General features: G+C 37.0%; 1 protein-coding gene across 1 annotated transcript in view; it reads right to left on the reverse strand.

The window, feature by feature from the left end:
* LOC122791242 (nuclear receptor subfamily 1 group I member 3-like) overlaps positions 1–20,003 on the reverse strand; it is a 421,797-nt gene that overhangs the window by 381,873 nt on the left and 19,921 nt on the right. The window contains exon 2 of the mRNA XM_044058907.1: positions 9,601–9,778. Within this exon, the coding sequence (XP_043914842.1) occupies positions 9,601–9,770 (170 nt within the window). The 5' untranslated portion in view covers positions 9,771–9,778. The remainder of the gene's footprint in view (positions 1–9,600; positions 9,779–20,003) is intronic.

Raw genomic sequence — 20,003 nt, forward strand, 5'->3', positions numbered from 1 at the left:
TTATAAAGCTGTTCCTCCTGCAGGTCTTATCTATGGTGGCTGTTGTGCCCAGTTAATGCTCTACAATGAGACTAGAGCTTAACAGCACTAATGGATGCCTAAGAAAATCTTGTTAACCACCTTTCTGACATCAGCAAGATGCTTACCAACAACCCTTGGGGAAAAGTCTTATTGTTGATTGACACTACACAATAATTGATCAGACACTCTGATAATGGATTGGACATACTTATAAAGTAACCATATATTAAGATCTGTTATAGTGTCAGGCTAATGTAAATAGTGTACATAGTTATTTAAGATGCTATGTATAAATACTATGGAATTAATTCAAATGTATTTGAAAAATAAAAAAAAATTTTGAAAAAAAAAGAAACATGCTTACCAACTCTGACATTTTCATTATTTAAGAAAGTAATTATGGTGCTCCATGTACTCCAGTGTAATACTGATTGTTGTATTGCATAACTAAAACATCCCTGCATAATACAACTCTTGACCATTTTAACATTGTGCTATAATTTTACTTAAAATGTATGCTTTTATACTTTTAAAAACTTAAATTTTAGTACCATGAAAAGGAGCTACATATGATCTCTGACATGTCGGCACAGTGGTGCAGCAGTAACGTTGTTGCCTCACAGCAAGAGGTTCTCCGGTTCGATTCTTGGCTGGAGTGCCTTCTGTGTGGAGTCTGCATGTCCTCTCTGCATTTGTGTGGGTTTCCTCTGGGTGATCCGGTTTCCTCCCACATTAGAAAGACATGCATCTGGGCCTCCGCTGAAAATTGGCTTTGTTCCAAGTTGGACTTTCCTAGTTAACAAATGGTAAATAAAGAAAATATTCTACTACTTCTGAATAGTACAAGTGCTGCCTGATTCATTCAGCAAGTGGATGGTTACTCCTGGTTTACAGAGCTGGTTGTCTACTTGCAAATTATTATCATTGTTATGCTTTTTACACCTTAACCTTAAATAAAGTTTAAGTTATTTCAACATAAAAATAAAAGAATTCCATTCTAGTTGAGGTTTAATATTTTATTGTGTTTCACTCTAAAAAGTACAGTCAAGTGTATGAAATTACAACAAGGACTGTATTCTTGTGGTAGGAGAAGTTGTACTATATTAATGTTGCCATACATCAGAGGGAGCTTGCCTTATTTAACAGCAGGTAGGTGCACTCCCATCTGCTGTATGGCAGTGTGTGCGTGTAGTCATCGTCCTGCCACTGTAATTGTATATCACATTTCCCTCACCCATCTAGATGGCTCTCATCATGTTTCATTTTGCCAGCTATGATTCTATTGCACAGCACATTAGAGGCTTTGGGTAACCTGTTGTATGTAAACCACAGGTAGAAATGAATGAATAAATGCAACAACTGGTTCTGCTACTTATGTTTTAAGTTCAGCAGAAAATGCAAACTTATGCTGTATTGGATCACTATAAAATGAGATGAAAATATTATTTTGTTTATTGTGTGATGACGGGGATGGATTATTGAGTATGAGACAAAGAAACATGCTAGATGCTTACCTGTTAAAGTATTTGGTAGCACCATAATTTTGTTTTAGTGGTGGGCACAGAGCACAAGTTTGTTTTCAGCGTAAAGTACAGATTTTATACACTTAATATCATTATCTATCCATCTATCTATCTATCTATCTATCTATCTATCTATCTATCTATCTATCTATCTGTCTATCTATCTATCTAGCTATATATCCATCTATTGACCTACCTCTTTATCTAGTCATTGATCTTTCAGTTTAATTTCTCTGAGTCTTTTGGGTTTCTAAAACCACGACAGTAAGTCAAAGTATGATTAAAGTTCATGAAATTAGTATTATTTCAGTCTTTGATGTTAGCCAAAAGTACTCTTCTCAGCACCTGCAATGTACTCCGGATTGACTCCTTCTATGATAGAAGTTACATGTATCAGTAGCATATCTAAATAAGACTGTTAAATCCTTTATTATACAACCTATTGCTCGTAATACTATTGAGACTGTCTGGGTATTCTTCTTCCACATCGCCCTTGTTTCTGCTTGCTATTCCTAGTATTTTATGACTTTGAGTCTCCCAGTACATAAGACATTGTAATCACTGTGTGTAGCAATTTCAGTGATCAATGCTACTTTTGTCTTCTTTTCATGGACTACTATATTTGGTTTTCTCACATCTATTTTTGCACTGTTGGTAATGGGTGATCCCATGTGATATAAACTTCATCATCCTCTATAGTGCTTTGTGTCTCACATTTCTGTTGTTTCTCAGCTACTTTAGTATTGTAATGTTTGCACAATCCCTAATGCATCAGTCTTGCCACATTATTATGCCTTTCAGTGTACAGACTCTCTGCCATTAGTGCATCACACCCAGCAACAAGATTGACTGTTTCCAGTTTTGTTTTGCAGAACCTGTATTTGTCCATTTCTCCCATATATTCAATGGACTTTGTAAACCCATATGTATGTAGTCCACTTTCCTGGGCCGCCAATATTAACCTTTCATTTTTTTGGTTTAGATTGACCTGTCGTTAACCATTCCTGTATCAGATCCTCATCAATCTTTTTATGAGGAAAAAACAAAAATATGGGGCAAAAATCTGGACACATTGCAAAAACCTGGGCAGTTGAGGGGTATGCTATGTATCTCTTACACACACACACACACACACACACACACACACACACACACACACACACACACACACACACACACACACACACACACCATACCTCTCAACCTCTTAGCACAAGAAGTCTGGGCAAAGCCTGTCATAATGGGGGGACAAAGGCCCAAAACTAGGGACACATTTTGAATAGTGTTCTTATAAATTCAGAAAGTTGCTAGAATAACAGGATCTGTGTTAGAATGCATTTTCTAAAAGATATTAAGTCTGAAACTAAACTCAAATGCATGCCAGTAGTTAGTAATTTTAATCCTTAGATCATCCCGGTGATTTCTCAAAAAAAAAAAAAAAAAAGATAATTTTTATGAGGAACAGACCAAAAATATAAGGCAAAAATCTGGACATTCTGTGAAAATCTGTGCAGTTGACAGGTATTACACACACATACACCCCTACCTCCCTCTTAGACCCTCCCCCATACCTCTCAACCTTTAAGAGCAAGACATTTGAACACAGACACACATAATGGGGGGGGGGGGCATGTCCAAAAATAGGGACACCTTTAAAATATTGCTCTTACAAACGTAGAAAGTTGATAGAACAACAAGTTTTGCATTAGTATGAACATAGCTCTCAACCTTCCAAAATGAGGAGCACTAGCCATCATAACGTGGAACAAATGAGCAAAATGTGGAACACATACTAATAACTTACTAACAACATCAACTAGGAAGGTCAAAAGATGGTTAAAATATGCTGGTGTTACTTCTAAAAAAGATCTTTTAATGAATTAATATGATTCTTTTCTATTTATCATGGATATCAGTTAAAAAATTCCTAACACTCAATGTATGACAGACCCTTTCAATGTGGAACTTTGAGGAACATGAACTTTTTAAGACCCCAAATGAGGTATGTTCCTCATAATGAGGTATACTTGAGAGGTAAAGTATGAACTTTCCAAGAATATGAAGTCTAAAGCTCAAATGTCTGCCGTTATTTGCTGTCTTAATCCTCAATGATTTGCCAGGGATTGCCAAAAAAACTGTTTTATGAGAAACAGACCACGGATATGAGACTAAAATCTTGACATTCTGCGAAACTCTGGACATTTCACTCACTCACACACACACAGACCTACCTACCTACTTCTTATACACAAACACACACAGACCTACCTACTTCTTATACACACACACACACACACACACACACACACACACACACACACACACACACACACACACACACACACACACACACAAGCACGCACACTCCCGCCTACCTATTTCTTGCACACAAAAACGCCTCTTAAAAACTTAAACACACATGCACAACTATCACTCACTTGTCCGGTTGCAGTCCACTATCCAAACATCTTCAGGAATTCAAATTCTGTGCCCACGGACCAGGAAGATGTAAATGATCGGTCACACATCAGAGAGATGCAGAAGGTCTTCTGCGTCTGTGAGACCCGACGCAAATGGCATTCTTAAAGAAGAACGCCTTAAAAAAGAAAGTTTTTTTTTAAAAGAAACAGGGCAGCAGAGGTGCCAGTATGCTGTACCAGCGCTCAAGGTGGCCCATACCTCTTTCAGAACAAGGAATATATAATCTTAGTATACAATTATGTTTATATACCATTTGATAAGCATGAAAGATTTTTCTTGTTTACTGTCCAACTGAGCCAATACCTTTTAGGGCTAGTGAATCACCACAAAACTGTAAGTTACAACAAGAAGAGCAAATTGATTTATAGCTTGGACTTTGTTCCTAGATGTCAGGGCTGTCTTCAGTATTAATATTAGTCTTCTAAAATATTTTATACTGAGTTTTGTTTGCATTTGTTCATGTTTTTTTATCAATCCTTCATCAATTCCCAAGTATTTATACACTCCCTGCACCTCAAGTTCCTTAATATCACACTCCTGTCCCAGACTGATATTTGCTTGGTGTTGCAGATTTTCTGCTTTAAATGTTGCTTTTGCACATTTATCAAGAGCAAATGACATTTTTATATCATCTGAGAAAGTTTTGACCACCTGCAGTTGTGCTTTCAGCTCTTCATCTGATGAACTATACAGTTTTAAATTATCCACGGAAAGAAGGTAAGAATTCTTTATACTTATTTTCTCAGAGCCAAATTTTAGCCATGACCTAATCTGTTACATACACAGATTAATGATTTAAAGGCAAGACAAAAGAGCTGCAGTGACAAAGGGTCACCCTGGAATATCCCCCTTTGAATTTGTATCCCTGGGATAATAATTTGGCCTTTATCATGGCTTAGATGCAAAGTGGTTTGCCACTGTTTCATGGTCATTGTAATGGAATTCATCGATGTAGGGTGTATCTTCTACATCTGTAAGTACTCCTTATCCATAAAGTGGAATGCTGTCAGATGCTGTTTTGTAATCTGTCCATGTCATGCTCACATTCCTCTCCTTTTTACAATTCTCCTTTATGACTTTAGCAACGAATAATCCTTTGTTCCATATGACTTTCATCTGTTACCCTTTTATTCTATTACCCCGATTGATTTTTCTTCTAAATGACTATATAATCTATCAGCATCATTTCCAGTATATAGTTTATACATCGTTGGAAAGCAAATTATTGGTCTATAGTTTTTATCATTTTCCTGTTGTTGGTGAGGTTGGTGTCTATTCAGGATGTACATATATGTAGTTCTTACTCGGGGCTAAATCTTCATATGAAGATGTTAATACCTTTAGCCAGACATTAGGTACTGCATCTGGACCTGGGGTTTTCCAGTTTTCCAGTTTTCCAGTTAGGAGCTTTTCTTAATTTTGTTTTATTTCCAATGCCCATTACTTCATCCCATTTCGTATTCTATACATTTGAACTGCTTACTGTTTCTTTTACTTCTTCTATCAATTCAGCTTCTTTGTTATGATCTGCTGGGTCTTCACAGATATTTCTCCAAAAGGTCTCTATTTCCTTATTGATCTCTTTAATTTCTCCATATCTTTTGGGTTTCTAATGCTATTACAGGAATGGACCCCCATTCCTAAGTCAAAGTACAATTAAAGTTCATGAAATTAGTATTGTTTCAATCTTTGATGTCAAGCAAAAGTGCTGTTTGCAGCACCCACAATGTGCCCAGTAATGACTCCTGCAATTCGTATGCAGTTACATAAATTGGTAACATATCTAAATACGATTGTAGATTCTTTTTTATAAGACCCGTTGCTCCTACTACTATTGGAACTGTCTAGGTATCTTTTTTCCACATTGCTCTCATTTCTGCCTGCAAATTCTGATAGAATTAAGGAAATGACTTGAAAGATGTTTCACTTGCCATGCTGCAGGCACGCACACAAAAACACTTACAAGGCAAAGATATGGTAACCAAGTCCAAGGAAGTTATAGTACCACTGTATTCAGCCCTTATCAGACCCATCAAGCCCCCTTTGGAATGTACTTTGCAACAGCTGGAATGCTCTCAAAGTCCCTCACCAGGAAAATCCAGGGTATGAAGGGTCTATATTAAAAGCCCGAAAGTCTGTAACATCGAAGCTATGTACATCAACACATAAAGGTCGATGTACATAAACATTGAAACATGTAAACGGCAAAAATCACAATACCAAACATGTTACATCAACAAAGAGCGCCTCACAGGTATGTTAACACCAACATTAAAAACAGAATTGAACCCACTTTTGCAGGGCGGGCAAGCCCCACTGCTTCCCCTTGTGGGGGGGGGGGGGTTGTGCCCCCCACACCCCCTACTTAAATATACCAACTCCGAGATCGCACTACAGTGGGGAAAATGATATATTTCCTTATCCCATTATCATGCTGCTGGCTTACAAACACGTTCGGCATTGTGATTTTCGCCATTTATGTGTTTCGATGTTTATGTACATCGACCTTTATGTGTTGATGTACATAGCTTCGATGTTACAGACTTTGGGGCTTTTACATTTACAACCGAGATGCAGTATGCTCAAATTGAGAAAGAACTTTTGGCAATTGTGTTTATATGTTCGAAGTTCCATGATTATATTAATGGCCGAGCTATACAAGGCAAAACTGATCATCAACCTTTAGTCACTATTTTAAAGAAGCTTATGCATACCACTCCAGCAAGACTGCAAAGAATGATGCTCAGATTACAAAAGTATAATTTCAAATTGGTCTATACAAAAGGCAAACTTCTTTATCTAGCTGATACCTTATCCAGATCACCCAGAAATACCACGGAATAGCTTGATGCAGAGTTTTTTTACTTTGATATCATGGAAGTGCATAATTTTTCTACCATGAGACTTGATGATCTGAGAGATCATACAAAGACTGATCCAGTTTTGCAGAAGGTCAACCACTTCATCAGTGTTGGATGGCCTTCGAAGCAATCTTGTGTACCACCAGAAGTACAACCTTATTTTCCATACAGAGATGAGATGCTGATGGAAGAGGGTATCATTTTTAAAGGTCCTAAAGTTATTGCTCCAACTTCCTTACAACATGAATACATTCAGATTTTACATTGTGACCGCCCAGGTTCCGAAGCTACCAAAAGAAGGGCAAGAAGACTAGTATTTTGGCCTTCTCTGTCAAAAGACATTGATAAAGTGCTTTCTTCTTGTTCAGTGTGCAACAGTACTAAACTGCATTTGCAAAAAGAGCCACTTCATCTAAGCCAGATTCCTGAACTACCTTGGTCAACAGTAGCCACTAACATATTTGAGTGGAACAATCAGCATTACTTAGTGTTGGTAATCTCTTATTCGAACTAGTTTGAGATTGATTTGCTACCTAACCTAATGTCCAATGCTGTTATTCCTAAGTTGAAACATCATTTCCTAGTCCATGGTAGTTCACACAAAGTTGTTTCAGACAACAGTACCTAGTTTACCAGTCAATTGTTCCAGAAATTTGCAAAAGAGTGGGACTTTATCCATATTACTACTAGTCTGGAAAACCTGGAGTCAAATTGCCTTGCTGAACATGCAGTACATTGTGCAAGACAACTACTAGAGAGGTCAAAGTGTGACAATACCGATATCTTTTTGAATTTGCTTAATCTCAGAAATAGACCCCATGACAACCTACTTGGCTCGCCTGCTCAGCGACTTCTATCTAGGCAAACCAGAACAATTTTGCCTATAAGTTTTAGTTTGTTGGTGCCTAATGCTAAAAACACTAGAGCAATCAAAGCCCAACTCTTTAAGAAGCATTCCTTTCAGAAGTCCAGCTATGATAAAATGAGCAAATTTCATTGTCCGTTGAAAGAAGAAGAGACGGTGAGGATGCAAATGGCAAAAGGCTTTGATCGAATTGGTAAAGTGAGAGGCATATGTGTCCTACTTAGTGGATTCTGAGGGTATAGAATACAGGAGAAACTGCAGGCATCTTCTACCTGTGTCTGAAATGATATTGCAGCATCGTACCTGTGATACAGACTCTAGATCTCAGAGCAACCCTGACAATGTTTGTACTGAATAACATGTCTCAGTATCCATTCCTGTTCCTGATGATGTTCCAGATGTCCCCAGAGTTGAACATTCCTTGAAGACAGTCCCTGTTGATAGATCCAATTCTGATTTTTATTTTACAAGATCAGGTCATATTTCTAGACCTAGTGTAAAATACACAGCAACCTGGACATGGTTATTTTATATGTGTCTAATTTTGTATGATTGTATGTCAAAACATTAGTTCCTGTATAATTGCATGTCAAAAGGTCATTTCTGTAAATTGCATGTCATTGAATGCTATCATTTCATAAATGGACTATTTCTCAAAGAGGGAGGATGTAGATCAGACTGTGTGCATGTACCTTTAAGAAACATTTCCAAATGCAGCGCGTGCATATAAATACTGAGCACGTGCAGGAAGCAGTGCCATTTTGAGAGAACAGCCAGAGTGTTAACATGTATGAGTGTAGTAGTCAGTCTGTTTATAAGTTTATTTAAGTTTAAGTTACTAAGCCTCAATCCAGATGTGCTTGTGTGTAATAAAGCTGCTTGAACAGAACCCGCAACTGTTCATCTGTTTTATCTTGACTGGATGAGCGACAGAATTATTAATAATTTGATGGAAAGCTGTAAATTCACCCCTGGTCTGGCTCCCACTTCTATGATGTACAGAGGTCAACAGTAAGTAAATTAATCCCCAGCTAACATACCACCCCCCACATAATCCTTACTAACTTATCCTACCATACAAACATCCAAGGAACTCAGGGACAAAAGTGGGTTTAGTTGCACAACTAGGCTTGCAAAGACATTGGTGATCGCTGATGATTGTTAGACTAGTATAAATCTATGAACCTAAGACTATCTATCTATAACTGTGTATATAATATATCTCTGCCTAGACATGTCATAATATACAAACACAAGCACACACACATCTGTCTGTCTATCTATCTGTCTCTCTCTTTCTATCTAGTAATCTGTGTGTAGCCTATGCCGTGTATGTCCTATAATGGCAGATCAGATAAAAAGCAGAAATAAATTGGGCCACGGGAGCATGTGGATCAGTTTATACCTCTCAACTCTCTAGATTTTGGAGGGATACCTGTAATTTGTCCTCAGACTTTAACCCCAGGTCTCCTAAAATTGGAAATTATTTTGTGAAGCAGTAGTTTAGTAAACCAGAATTTGAAAGATGCCCCCCAATTAGTAGCCTTTTCTGAAATTATTTTCTTATTTGCATGTGACACTGGAGGTAAAAGTTGAAAAGGATGCGTCTTTCATCTATCCCACTGCCAAAAGCATTGTATCATCCACTGGAATGGAGCGGGACTACAACATATAGGAACCATCTGTAATGCTAAGCCAGCTAATTACTGGCTAGAGACTTGGTTCTGAGGACTGGAGAAGGATTTCTGAGGACTGGAGAAGGATTTCTATATGTCTGACGAACAATGATGAAAACGAAAAAAAAAAAATGAAACAAAGATATGACAACTACTATTAACATTTACCATACCTGAAGAATCCTTTACACCCTTCACATGTCATTGCATGGAAATGGAATCCTGTAGCTTTATCTCCACACACAACACAGATTTTAAATTCATCGTCTTCATCATTGCAATTGTTGTTGCTCACACAAGATGCTGCCTTGGTGCTAGTATCCAACTCAGCTGGTATTTCCATAGCATCTACTGCAAAAGAACAAAACGATAAAAAACAAATAAGTAAACATTACTGCCTCAAGTGATTGTGCAGCTAGAACTTGCACAGTAAACTGCTAAGTGCATAATCAAACTGGATTTATTTCCAAAACCTGTTTCATGGTTCTTGCTCCACTTACACCCATACTGCCTGTTAATATGACAAGACAATATCAGAATTCAGCTGTCCAAACCAATAACTCACTTCAGTCTCATCTGGGTTGTGTAGCAAGAACCAGCATGTTTTTAGGAAGGGCTTCGACAAACAACATTCTGCTAAATATGGATAAAAGGAAGCTTAATTGTGCCATTTTGCTGACTTGTTTAAGACTTTCACTAGGCTGACTGCAACAGGCTACTTTTGGAACTTTTAGGTTTCACAGACAACACCCCACTAAGTATAGATAAGGTAAAACTAACGATTGCCATCTTTACATACTTATGTAAATCCGTTCACCATGTTCATTACCACAGGCTACTTTTGGAACTTTTAGGTTTCACAAACATCCCACTACGTATAGACAAGGTAAAACTAGCAGTGGCCATCTTTATATACTTATGTAAATCCGTTCACTATGTTCACCTCCGCAGGCTACTTTTGGAACTGCAGTATTATAGACCTACATCAGTTTTGTAGTTTGAAAACTACTTCTCAAACTTCTCTTTTGCAGTAAAATTCAAATGCTACATCTGTGTTACAGAGAAAAAACTGGTGTACGCCAAAGGTTAAGTACTAGACCCACTTCTCCTCACTCCTTTTATTAATGCTCCCTCACTGGAATCTCATTTATGGTCTGTGGAGATGATATGGTAACATGGGTGTCTGAAAAATGTACTCACACTGTCAATGAATACCTCTCAATTATTCTGTATACAGTGCTTAATTACCTGCACCTCACTTTAACATTTAAAGATATGGACCACGTATGTGTGGGAGGACCTCAAACCAGCTGTCATTCATCTAAAAGGTTTAGACTATAGTTGCCTTCAAGGCAATTTCATCTGCTCAATTAACCAGTTTAAAGACCTAGGTTTCTGAATAGAAGTCCACCTATCCTTTTTTACACAGATTGATAAAACTGGAGTAAAGGTTAAAGTCCTGTTAGAAATGAACCTGCTATAAAGTCTGATGTCAGCTTACTCTTGAAGCTGTATTAAGTTTAGCTAAGGAGGTCATGCAAGTCATTCTCAAATGTAGTTTACCATTGCAATCTTCTGGCTCCTTCTCCAACTGTAACTATATGCAAATAGCTATAAGTAATAGATGACATTTTATGGACCAGTCCACTAGTCAGGTAAATTACTATACCATCATACCTCTCAATTGTCCAGAGTTTTGCCTCATATTTTTGGTCTGTTCCTCATCAAATTTGTGGTTTTCTGGCAAACTGCTGACGACTGATGCCGCTAAATAATGACATATACTTGAGTTTCAGACTTCATATCCTTCAGAAGATGCACGCTAACACAAATAGTTTTATTCTAATAAATTTCTAAGTTTATAAGAATAATATGAAAATCTGCCCATATTTTCTGACCTTCGTCTCCCCATTATTTTATAATTTGTTCAGATTTCTTACAAAAAGAAGTTGAGAAGTATGCATACCATGCTACAAAAAGAATGAAACAATGTATACTCCTAACCACCCAAAAGGCAGTACTAGTTTTTACACTGATTTATAAACACTCTGCAGCTGAACTATTGCCTTCTGCTAATTCCCTGTAAAGCAGAAGCCATGCTTGTGATCGTTTCATAACTCATTGACCGTAACATAACCTCAATAATCCTCAACGTGTTTCACCAATGTCTTCTGTTATAAGACTCCTAAACTATGCAACTGTTTTCTCTTCACATTATAAGATTATCTTCCCAGCATTATTTTGCATATTATTAGAACTCGTCTGTACTTAACTCCTGATAGTGACATGTACCACTTTCCAGCATTATTTTGCATATTATTAGAACTCGTCTGTACGTAACCCCTGATAGTGACATGTACCACTTCCCAGCATTGTTTTGCATATTATTAGAATTCGTCTCTACGTAACCCCTGATAGTGACATGTACCACTCCCCAGCATTATTTTGCATATTATTAGAATTCATCTGTACGTAACCCCTGATAGTGACATGTACCACTTCCCAGCATTATTTTGCATATTATTAGAACTCGTCTGTATGTAACCCCTGATAGTGACATGTACCACTTCCCAGCATTATTTTGCATATTATTAGAACTCGTCTATACGTAACTCCTGATAGTGACATGTACCACTTCCCAGCATTATTTTGCATATTATTAGAATTCATCTGTACATAACTCCTGATAGTGACATGTAACACTTCCAGCATTATTTTGCATATTATTAGAACTCGTCTGTACGTAACCCCTGATAGTGACACGTACTACTTCCCAGCATTATTTTGCATATTATTAGAACTCGTCTGTACGTAACCCCTGATAGTGACATGTACTACTTCCCAGCATTATTTTGCATATTATTAGAACTCGTCTGTACGTAACCCCTGATAGTGACATGTACCACTTCCCAGCATTATTTTGCATATTATTAGAATTCGCCTGTACGTAACTCCTGATAATGACATGTACCACTTGGCTCTTTCCTTTCACCTTTACTTCATTTTAGCGGTATCATAATTAATATCTATACCCTGTTTTGAATTTTCTTTTTAGTAGTAGAGTCAGTAAACTCTGCACATTATTTTTTAAGTAATCATTATCAATTACCCTCCTTTTTCCATTTTCTACATGGGGTCAGGATGTTGCATCAACTGTCACCATCTCTTTCTGGATACAATGACACTCTCCTACCTTCTTCAACAGTCATGGCTGACTATCGCAGGTCTTCTCTCACACAATCCATCCATCTAGCTCTTTGCTGGATGCCCTTATTTTCTCTTGCCTTCTTTCAGTCTGTCCCAAATCTTCTTCAGCAGACCATCTTCTGCTTTCCTGTGCATGTGCCCAGACCACCGTAATCTGTTATCTTTGACTTTTTCTGCAGTTGGAGCTACTTTGGTTTCTGCTCTGATGTCCTCATTTCTACATCTGTCCCACAGTGTTCACCTTACCACCATCTCAGGTACTTCATCCCCATCACCTCTAACTTCAACTGCTCTGCCTTCACTGCCCATGTTTCTATAGCATACAGTAGTACTGATCACATGAGGCAAAAATCTGGACATTCTGTGAAAATCTGGGCAGTTGAGTGGTATGTACCACTGTTTTGTACACCTTACTTTTCAGCTTCTTTGATATTCTTCTGTCATAGACTATACCTGACACCCTATGCCAGTTGGCTGCAGCCCCTCTGATTCTAGTTTTGACTTACTCATTCAGACTTCCCTTCTCCTCAACCACCCCTCCCAGATACTTGAAGCTGTTAACCTGTTCCACTGTTTTCCCTTCCATCTCAATTCTCATCTTCTTCTGATTTTCCCCATTTGTTGCCATTGCAGCTGTCTTATCTGTACTCAGCTTTATTCCATATGCCTTCCGTTTTGCATTCCATTCCCCTATCATTTGCTGAAGTTCTTGCTCAGAGTCTGCCTGTAATGCCACATCATCTGAATACAGCAACTTTGTTGAGCTATCTCCCCTAACCTGTGCTAGTCCATCACTAGAATGGACAGCAGTAGGCTCAGAGCTGAACCCTGGTGCACACCTACTCCTATGGAAACCCCTCTGTGAGACCAAACTTTGTCCATACTAGAGTCACTGTATACTTGTACATAGCTTGCACCAATTCTACCAACATTTCTGGGACTTTGAACCATCATAGGACTTTCAATATAGGCTGTGCCTGGCTTAGTACAGCTTCTGTGGGGTATTCTTTATTCAGAGGATGTTGGGAGTGCTCCTTCCGTCTGTCTTTCATGTTGTGTGGACATAGAAATGGAGATTTGGGAAAGTGGGAGTTCAAGCACTTGTGAGCAAGTGGCAGCGAGCACTTGTGTCAGGAGCTACTACCATGTGAGCACCATGTGTAGGTGCAGCAGCAGTCATCTGCTCACAGAAGTGAACAAAAATTAAACAGTAAGAAAGTCCTGAAAGAACAACCATTATCAGGTATGGAGAGATGTGGGTAAGAAACAGAAAGTGAGTAATTTAGGAGACATTGGAGGAAGGTTTTGTAACAGTCTGTGGATTCCCTGACAGCCAGCCAGAGTGTGCTACACCTAAGGGAGCAGATAGGATGTGCAAAGTTCAAAATGAACTACTCAGGAAAATAAAATAAATAATAACACAGCCACAGGAACTAATGAATTTAGATTTATTCACCTCTACCATCTTGGCTAAAAGCCTTCAATGGAGTAAAAAACATACAAAACAGCTTCCTTAATTACACATAAAATAAAATCCTAAATACACAATTAAAACATTAATTAATTCATTAAATACTTCCAATTACATTTCCCATCTGCAGGGGCTAAAGTATTTTATTTCAACATATAAAGTGTTTCCTTGTGCAAGAATCTTTCTTTAAGAGCAATCAATTCCCCCATTTTTGACTTAACTGGTTCCAGAACACAGCCTCTAAGTAATTTAGCATTATTTTAATTGAAATTATTGAAACGCTAAAGGACTTTCCAAACAAACTTTTTTTATGTTTCTGATATGTTCTTGAAATATGACTTTAAAAGATCTCCTCATTTCTCCAATATAAAACAAATCACAAGGACAATATAAAACATAAATGGCCCCTTTTGTATTACAATTAAATTGGTCAACAGGGTTAAAATTAATCATGTTAATTTTACAAAAAATCATTATATGCTCACAAATAGAACATTTTCCACAACCAAATGTACCCTTAACCAGATCAACATATGTAGAAACTCTTAAAACAGGAAAAACAAATTTGCTATGAACTATTATATCAGCCAAACTCCTGCCTTTTTATATGAAATACAATAAAAATATTTAATACATTTAGCTAATTCTTTATCCTTTAATAAAATTAGCCAATCATATCTAACAAACTCTGCAATTTGTTTAGTAAGAACATTATAAATAGTCACAAAATAAATATATCTTTGTTCCCTATTTACATTATTTCTACTACTATTACTATTTCCATCATAAATAAGAGACTCTCTTTAACTATGGCTGGTATTACTAAAAACATGTTCTCTCCTTATTTGAAAACTAGATCCTTTATCACTTCCCATTTCTACAACATGTCTTCTTTTTAACACTCCTTTTGGAAGGGAATCTAATACTTCCTTTTTATTACATCCCCTACCAATAAACATCTCAACTGTAGTATGGGCTTCCCTAAAATAAATCATTATCTAAACTACATAACTTATTAAGTCTCAAAATTTCTCCATACGGTAATGAAGAAATAAGATGTTTAGGATGGCAACTTTTCCCATGTAAGAAAACACTACCAGCTCCCAATTTCCAATGAATAGACATTCTGATAAAACCTTCATCAGAACCTCTAAGAACTAAGTCTAAAAAGTGAACATTCTTACCCAGCTGTAAGTCATCAATTGAAACTGAAACCCGTTTTGTTGTAAATTGTGTACAGATTGATGCACTGAATCTACACTACACTCCCTTACATAAAAAAAACAAATAATTTATGTAATGATACTATATTACCACATAACTCTTAAAAATTCCTCACAGTACAAATATTCCAACTCAAATTTATCCATTGTTAAATTAGTGTACATGGGGGCAAAAGATCCCCCTATAGCTGTGCCTTGTTTCTGATGGAAAATTTCATCATTAAAGCTGAAAAAATAGTGTGTAGACAAAATGAAACAGTGTCTATAATATAATTAGAACATGGATTGTCCCCCGAAAAAATATTGTAATGCCTCAACTCTGTCCTAATGTTGTATACTAGTATATAGGCTCCTCACATCAAGCGTTATCCAACACCTATTTCCGTCCTATCTAACTGTTGAAATTTTATCTATAAAATCCTGGGTGTCCTTAACATATGAGGGGATCTTCTATACAAAAGAAAAGAGATATCCATGGAGGAGCATACCAATGTTATAAAAAAAATAGTTGCAGGCAGGTACAATGGGTCTGCCACATAAATTGTCCAAACTCTTATGTATCTTGGGTAAACAATAAAAGGTAGCTAGAGTACAATTAAAACATTAAATGTCTTTTCTGTATAGCCTAAAGTAAAATAACCCAGCCTATATTCTTTATTGAGTAACTGTTTATATTCCAGAATGGCTTCATGACATTTTTCAATATTAACTCTTTCATACACATTAATATCATTTAAATGTTGATAACACATATTTATATACTGTTTATAATTCAAGATAACAATTTTGTTTCCCTTGTCAGCCAGTTTAATAATTGGATGTTGATTTTTTACTTAATTCTATAAGATCCTGTCACTGTTCCTTTATTAAATTATACTCAAGATTATACATAGTTTTATTAAAATCATCCATTAGTCTTTCCACAGAAAAACAAAAAGCAGCAGAAATCTGTTGTATAACATTGTTAACAAATGGTGGTATAAATGTACTCTTATGTTCTACTGCTGTAGTATTTGAAGTTTAATAGGCATTAGGTATGTCTTCACCCCCCCCCAAAAAAAAACATCCTACAAACAAGATTAAAAACTTTCATCAGAACTTAATGAATTATTATCATCATTAACACAATTTGTAATATCCATATTCATAAAAAACTTTTAAGATGTAACTTCCACAGAAGGGGAAATATGCAAATGATTCCACTTTCATCTCTACTTCTGATAATTTCTCTCACGTCCACACCTTAACCCAAAACTCTTTCAGGTTTATCAAAAGTTGGTTAACTGACAACCAATTTATACTCAATCCCAAAAAACAAACTTCTCTTATTCCTCCAGAAATCACTTTCTCATCTTAAATCTTCATTTACTATCACATCTCTAGACAACACTGCAATTAATGTAGAAACACACACCAAGTTTCTGGGTGCTATCATAGACGATCAACTAAAATTTGATCTACATGTCCAAAATTGCACAAAAAGACACACCAAAAACTGGGCTTGCTCTATAGAAACAAAAATTCCTCTCTAAGGACTCTCAACTTTCCCTTGCCTATGCCTACCTTCTTCCCAATCTACTTTATGCCTCTCTGATCTTAACTAACTTACAATCATCTCTAATGTCTAAGCTTGAACTCACTTATAACAAAGTGGCTAGGTTCGCTGCAAACCAACCCTGCAAATCACATCACTGCTTTTCTCTCAAATCCCTAAGCTGGCTAGAACTCCCCCACCAGCTTCTACTAGCTCCTTACTCCATCCTCAGCAAACCTACCTCCTGCGCGGCCATCTCATCTCTTATCTCTTCTATGCTCCCAATTGCTGACTTTGGAGCTCTGACCAGCTTCTCATGGAGATTTACAAGCCAAAAGAGCAACTGGCCAACTTCTACACAGATACTCTGTTGCCTTAGCTTGGAACAAACTTCTTCTGACCATCAGAACTATATCCAATGGGGGCATGGCTAGGATGCTGACAGGCTAGCAGTATATTTCTCCTGCTCTGCTACTCTATTTTTATTTCTGACACAAACTTATATTTCTAAGTTATCCTATCTGATTCTTAACTAGATATTACTATTTTGAGTTGTCCTAAAAGGTAGTATCGAAAATGATGTTATATTATTTTCCTGTCATATTTTTATCTAGAAAATTTCCTCACTCATAATCCAGAAATGAGTCACACAAAAAAAAGCTCTCAGGATACATCTCTGAAAAAGGAGCTTCAGTCTGCTCTTGCTAACATACAAGAACTTTCCTTGAAAATGGACAAAATGGACAACAAATTAAAGAAAAATGTTCAAAACAGATGGAACAAATACATGAGTCTCTAAAACAGCAGAAAGCCCAAATATCTGGAATAGAGGATGCTTTAAATGACACAGAAGAAAGATTATCTGAAGATGAAAACAATATTGAATTCTTATTGAAACAAAATAGATGATCTAGAAAATAGGTCTCAGATAAACAACATCCTTATTTTTGGTCTACCTGAAAAAATTGAAGGGGAAGTATGACAAACTTTTTAACATCCTGGCTTCCTAAGATTCTTGATTTACCTGAAGCTATGTTGTATAGTACAGAGAGAGCACATAGATCTTTGGTTACCTCCCTCTCTAAAAAAAAAATCCATCACAGAGATCTACTATTGTGAGATTTTTTCATCCCTCAGATCTGTCTTGGCCGCATATTTCAGATTTTAGATTCTAGACTCAAGCTCCTCCCTCTTCCCATAATGCACCACACTACCCCTAACTCCTCAGATCAGATTTGCTGCCTATGTCCATAGAATTATAAAGACAGGACAGAAATGGAAGAATTACCACTTAAAATTGGAATTTGTGTAACATCTAATATCCTTCCAGAAGATAACGCTGAGGGATGGTTGAGAAGGAAGGTGAGGAAGAATGAAAATGGACAGCACAGATACCAAGTTATGGTAAGTACATAACTTCTAAATCTGATGTTGTCCTTTTCATTCTTCCTCACTAATGGGTAGAGTCCCTAGCTACATAATTCTTAGGAGGCCTTCAAGGAAGGCTATGCCAGAGCACTGTTGAACTAAAGGAAGGTCTGATTCTAGAGACAATGCCCAGATTACAATACATCACAAGGTTATTTTTATAAAAACAAGTGACTGTAATAGAGATAGCAGCAAAAGAAACTGTGGTAAAAAGGCTGAACAGGTAGTTATAGAAATGGCAGAATGGATTTGAGGTGACAGAGCAATTCTAAACCACTTTGAGAATAAATTAACGACATATGAGCAATAATCTATTAAGCCAGGATAATATATGGGACTGCTCAACCCATGCTGTTAGGTGTTAAAAGGAACTGAACAGTTTGGCATATCTTCTGTGGCTGTTGTTTCCATTAAAAATAAACATAATTGGCAATTTTGAAGGGATGACAAATACTGATTAACAACTATATCGGCTTCTATTCTTCACTAAGGAAAAGACGTTCTCAAAGATAAGATAGATGAAGTGGCCCTGGATCTGGTAGAGTAGGCTTGGGGAGAATGGGGCAATTGTAAACTATTTAAGGAAATAAATAATAGAAATGCAATCTATAATCCATTTAGCTAGTGTGGCTTTGAACACTGCTTGACCTAAGCAATTGGATGACAAAATATAAGTATTTCATCAGATTTTTTTGTTTTTGCATGTACAAAAGCACTGTCTATGAACATCAAACAGGTGTAATATGTACTCACCTTTATAGCAATGATGTGGAAAGAAAACCAGTAATTGAATTGACTGGTTAATGTTTGATTCCATAACTACTTTAGGCATACAGGTAAAATTGGTTCAATTTAATTATGGGGAAAAAAATCTTCTCCTGAAAAGGGTTAAACAGAAAAGGAAAGGAGAAGTAGCTGAGAGAGGTCCACTGTTCGAAATGGATGCCCATATGGGTAATTTATTTATTATCATTTATTTATTTATTTATTTATTTATTTATTTATTTATTTATTTATTATGTCTGGATAAGCAATGATATAGTAGATGCCCTAAACTGCTGGTTAAAGTAACAAACAACAGACAAGGAAAGTGATACTGCACCCAATTACAATCTCTGGAACTAGAGAAACCATACAGACAGTTTGAGGGTATGGCGACGGGAATGCTGAATCTACTAAAGGTGAGATAAGAGATCCTGATTAGGCTCCAGAATCCATGAAGAATATCTCAGATGAGACCCGAGAGAGAGGAACTACACTAGCTGAGGCCAAAAAGGGGCATGAGGATGGTAGAGCTCTTTAAGCTTCTGTCTTTGTAGAAACTTTGAGACCAAAGTAGAGGGGGATAAGCATAAAGTATACTGAAGGGCCAATCTTGAAACCATTAATGACATGTTGTGGATATACATTGCTTTAGTCTCCGGAAGAAGAACATCCTGAAAGGCTTGCAATGTAAATAGGACAGCTCTCTTCTCTAGGACGTTGGCATGCAACCTGGTCTCCAGGGAAGACCATGGGCTTTGGACCATCTTGCCCTTCAAATGCCCCCCCCCACTCTGGATGGGAGGTGTCCATGGTCATTGTGGCTGTGGAGGAAGGATAGACATCCATGGTCACCATGGCTGTGGAGGGGGGTGGAAGAAAGCCTGACTAGGAACAGATCACCTGACCAGATCCACCAGTAAAGATGACATTAGTAAATTGGTTTTATGG

This window comes from Protopterus annectens, chromosome 17.part0 (assembly GCF_019279795.1).
Source record: "Protopterus annectens isolate FY-2018-M chromosome 17.part0, PAN1.0, whole genome shotgun sequence".
Classification (NCBI taxonomy): domain Eukaryota; kingdom Metazoa; phylum Chordata; order Ceratodontiformes; family Protopteridae; genus Protopterus; species Protopterus annectens.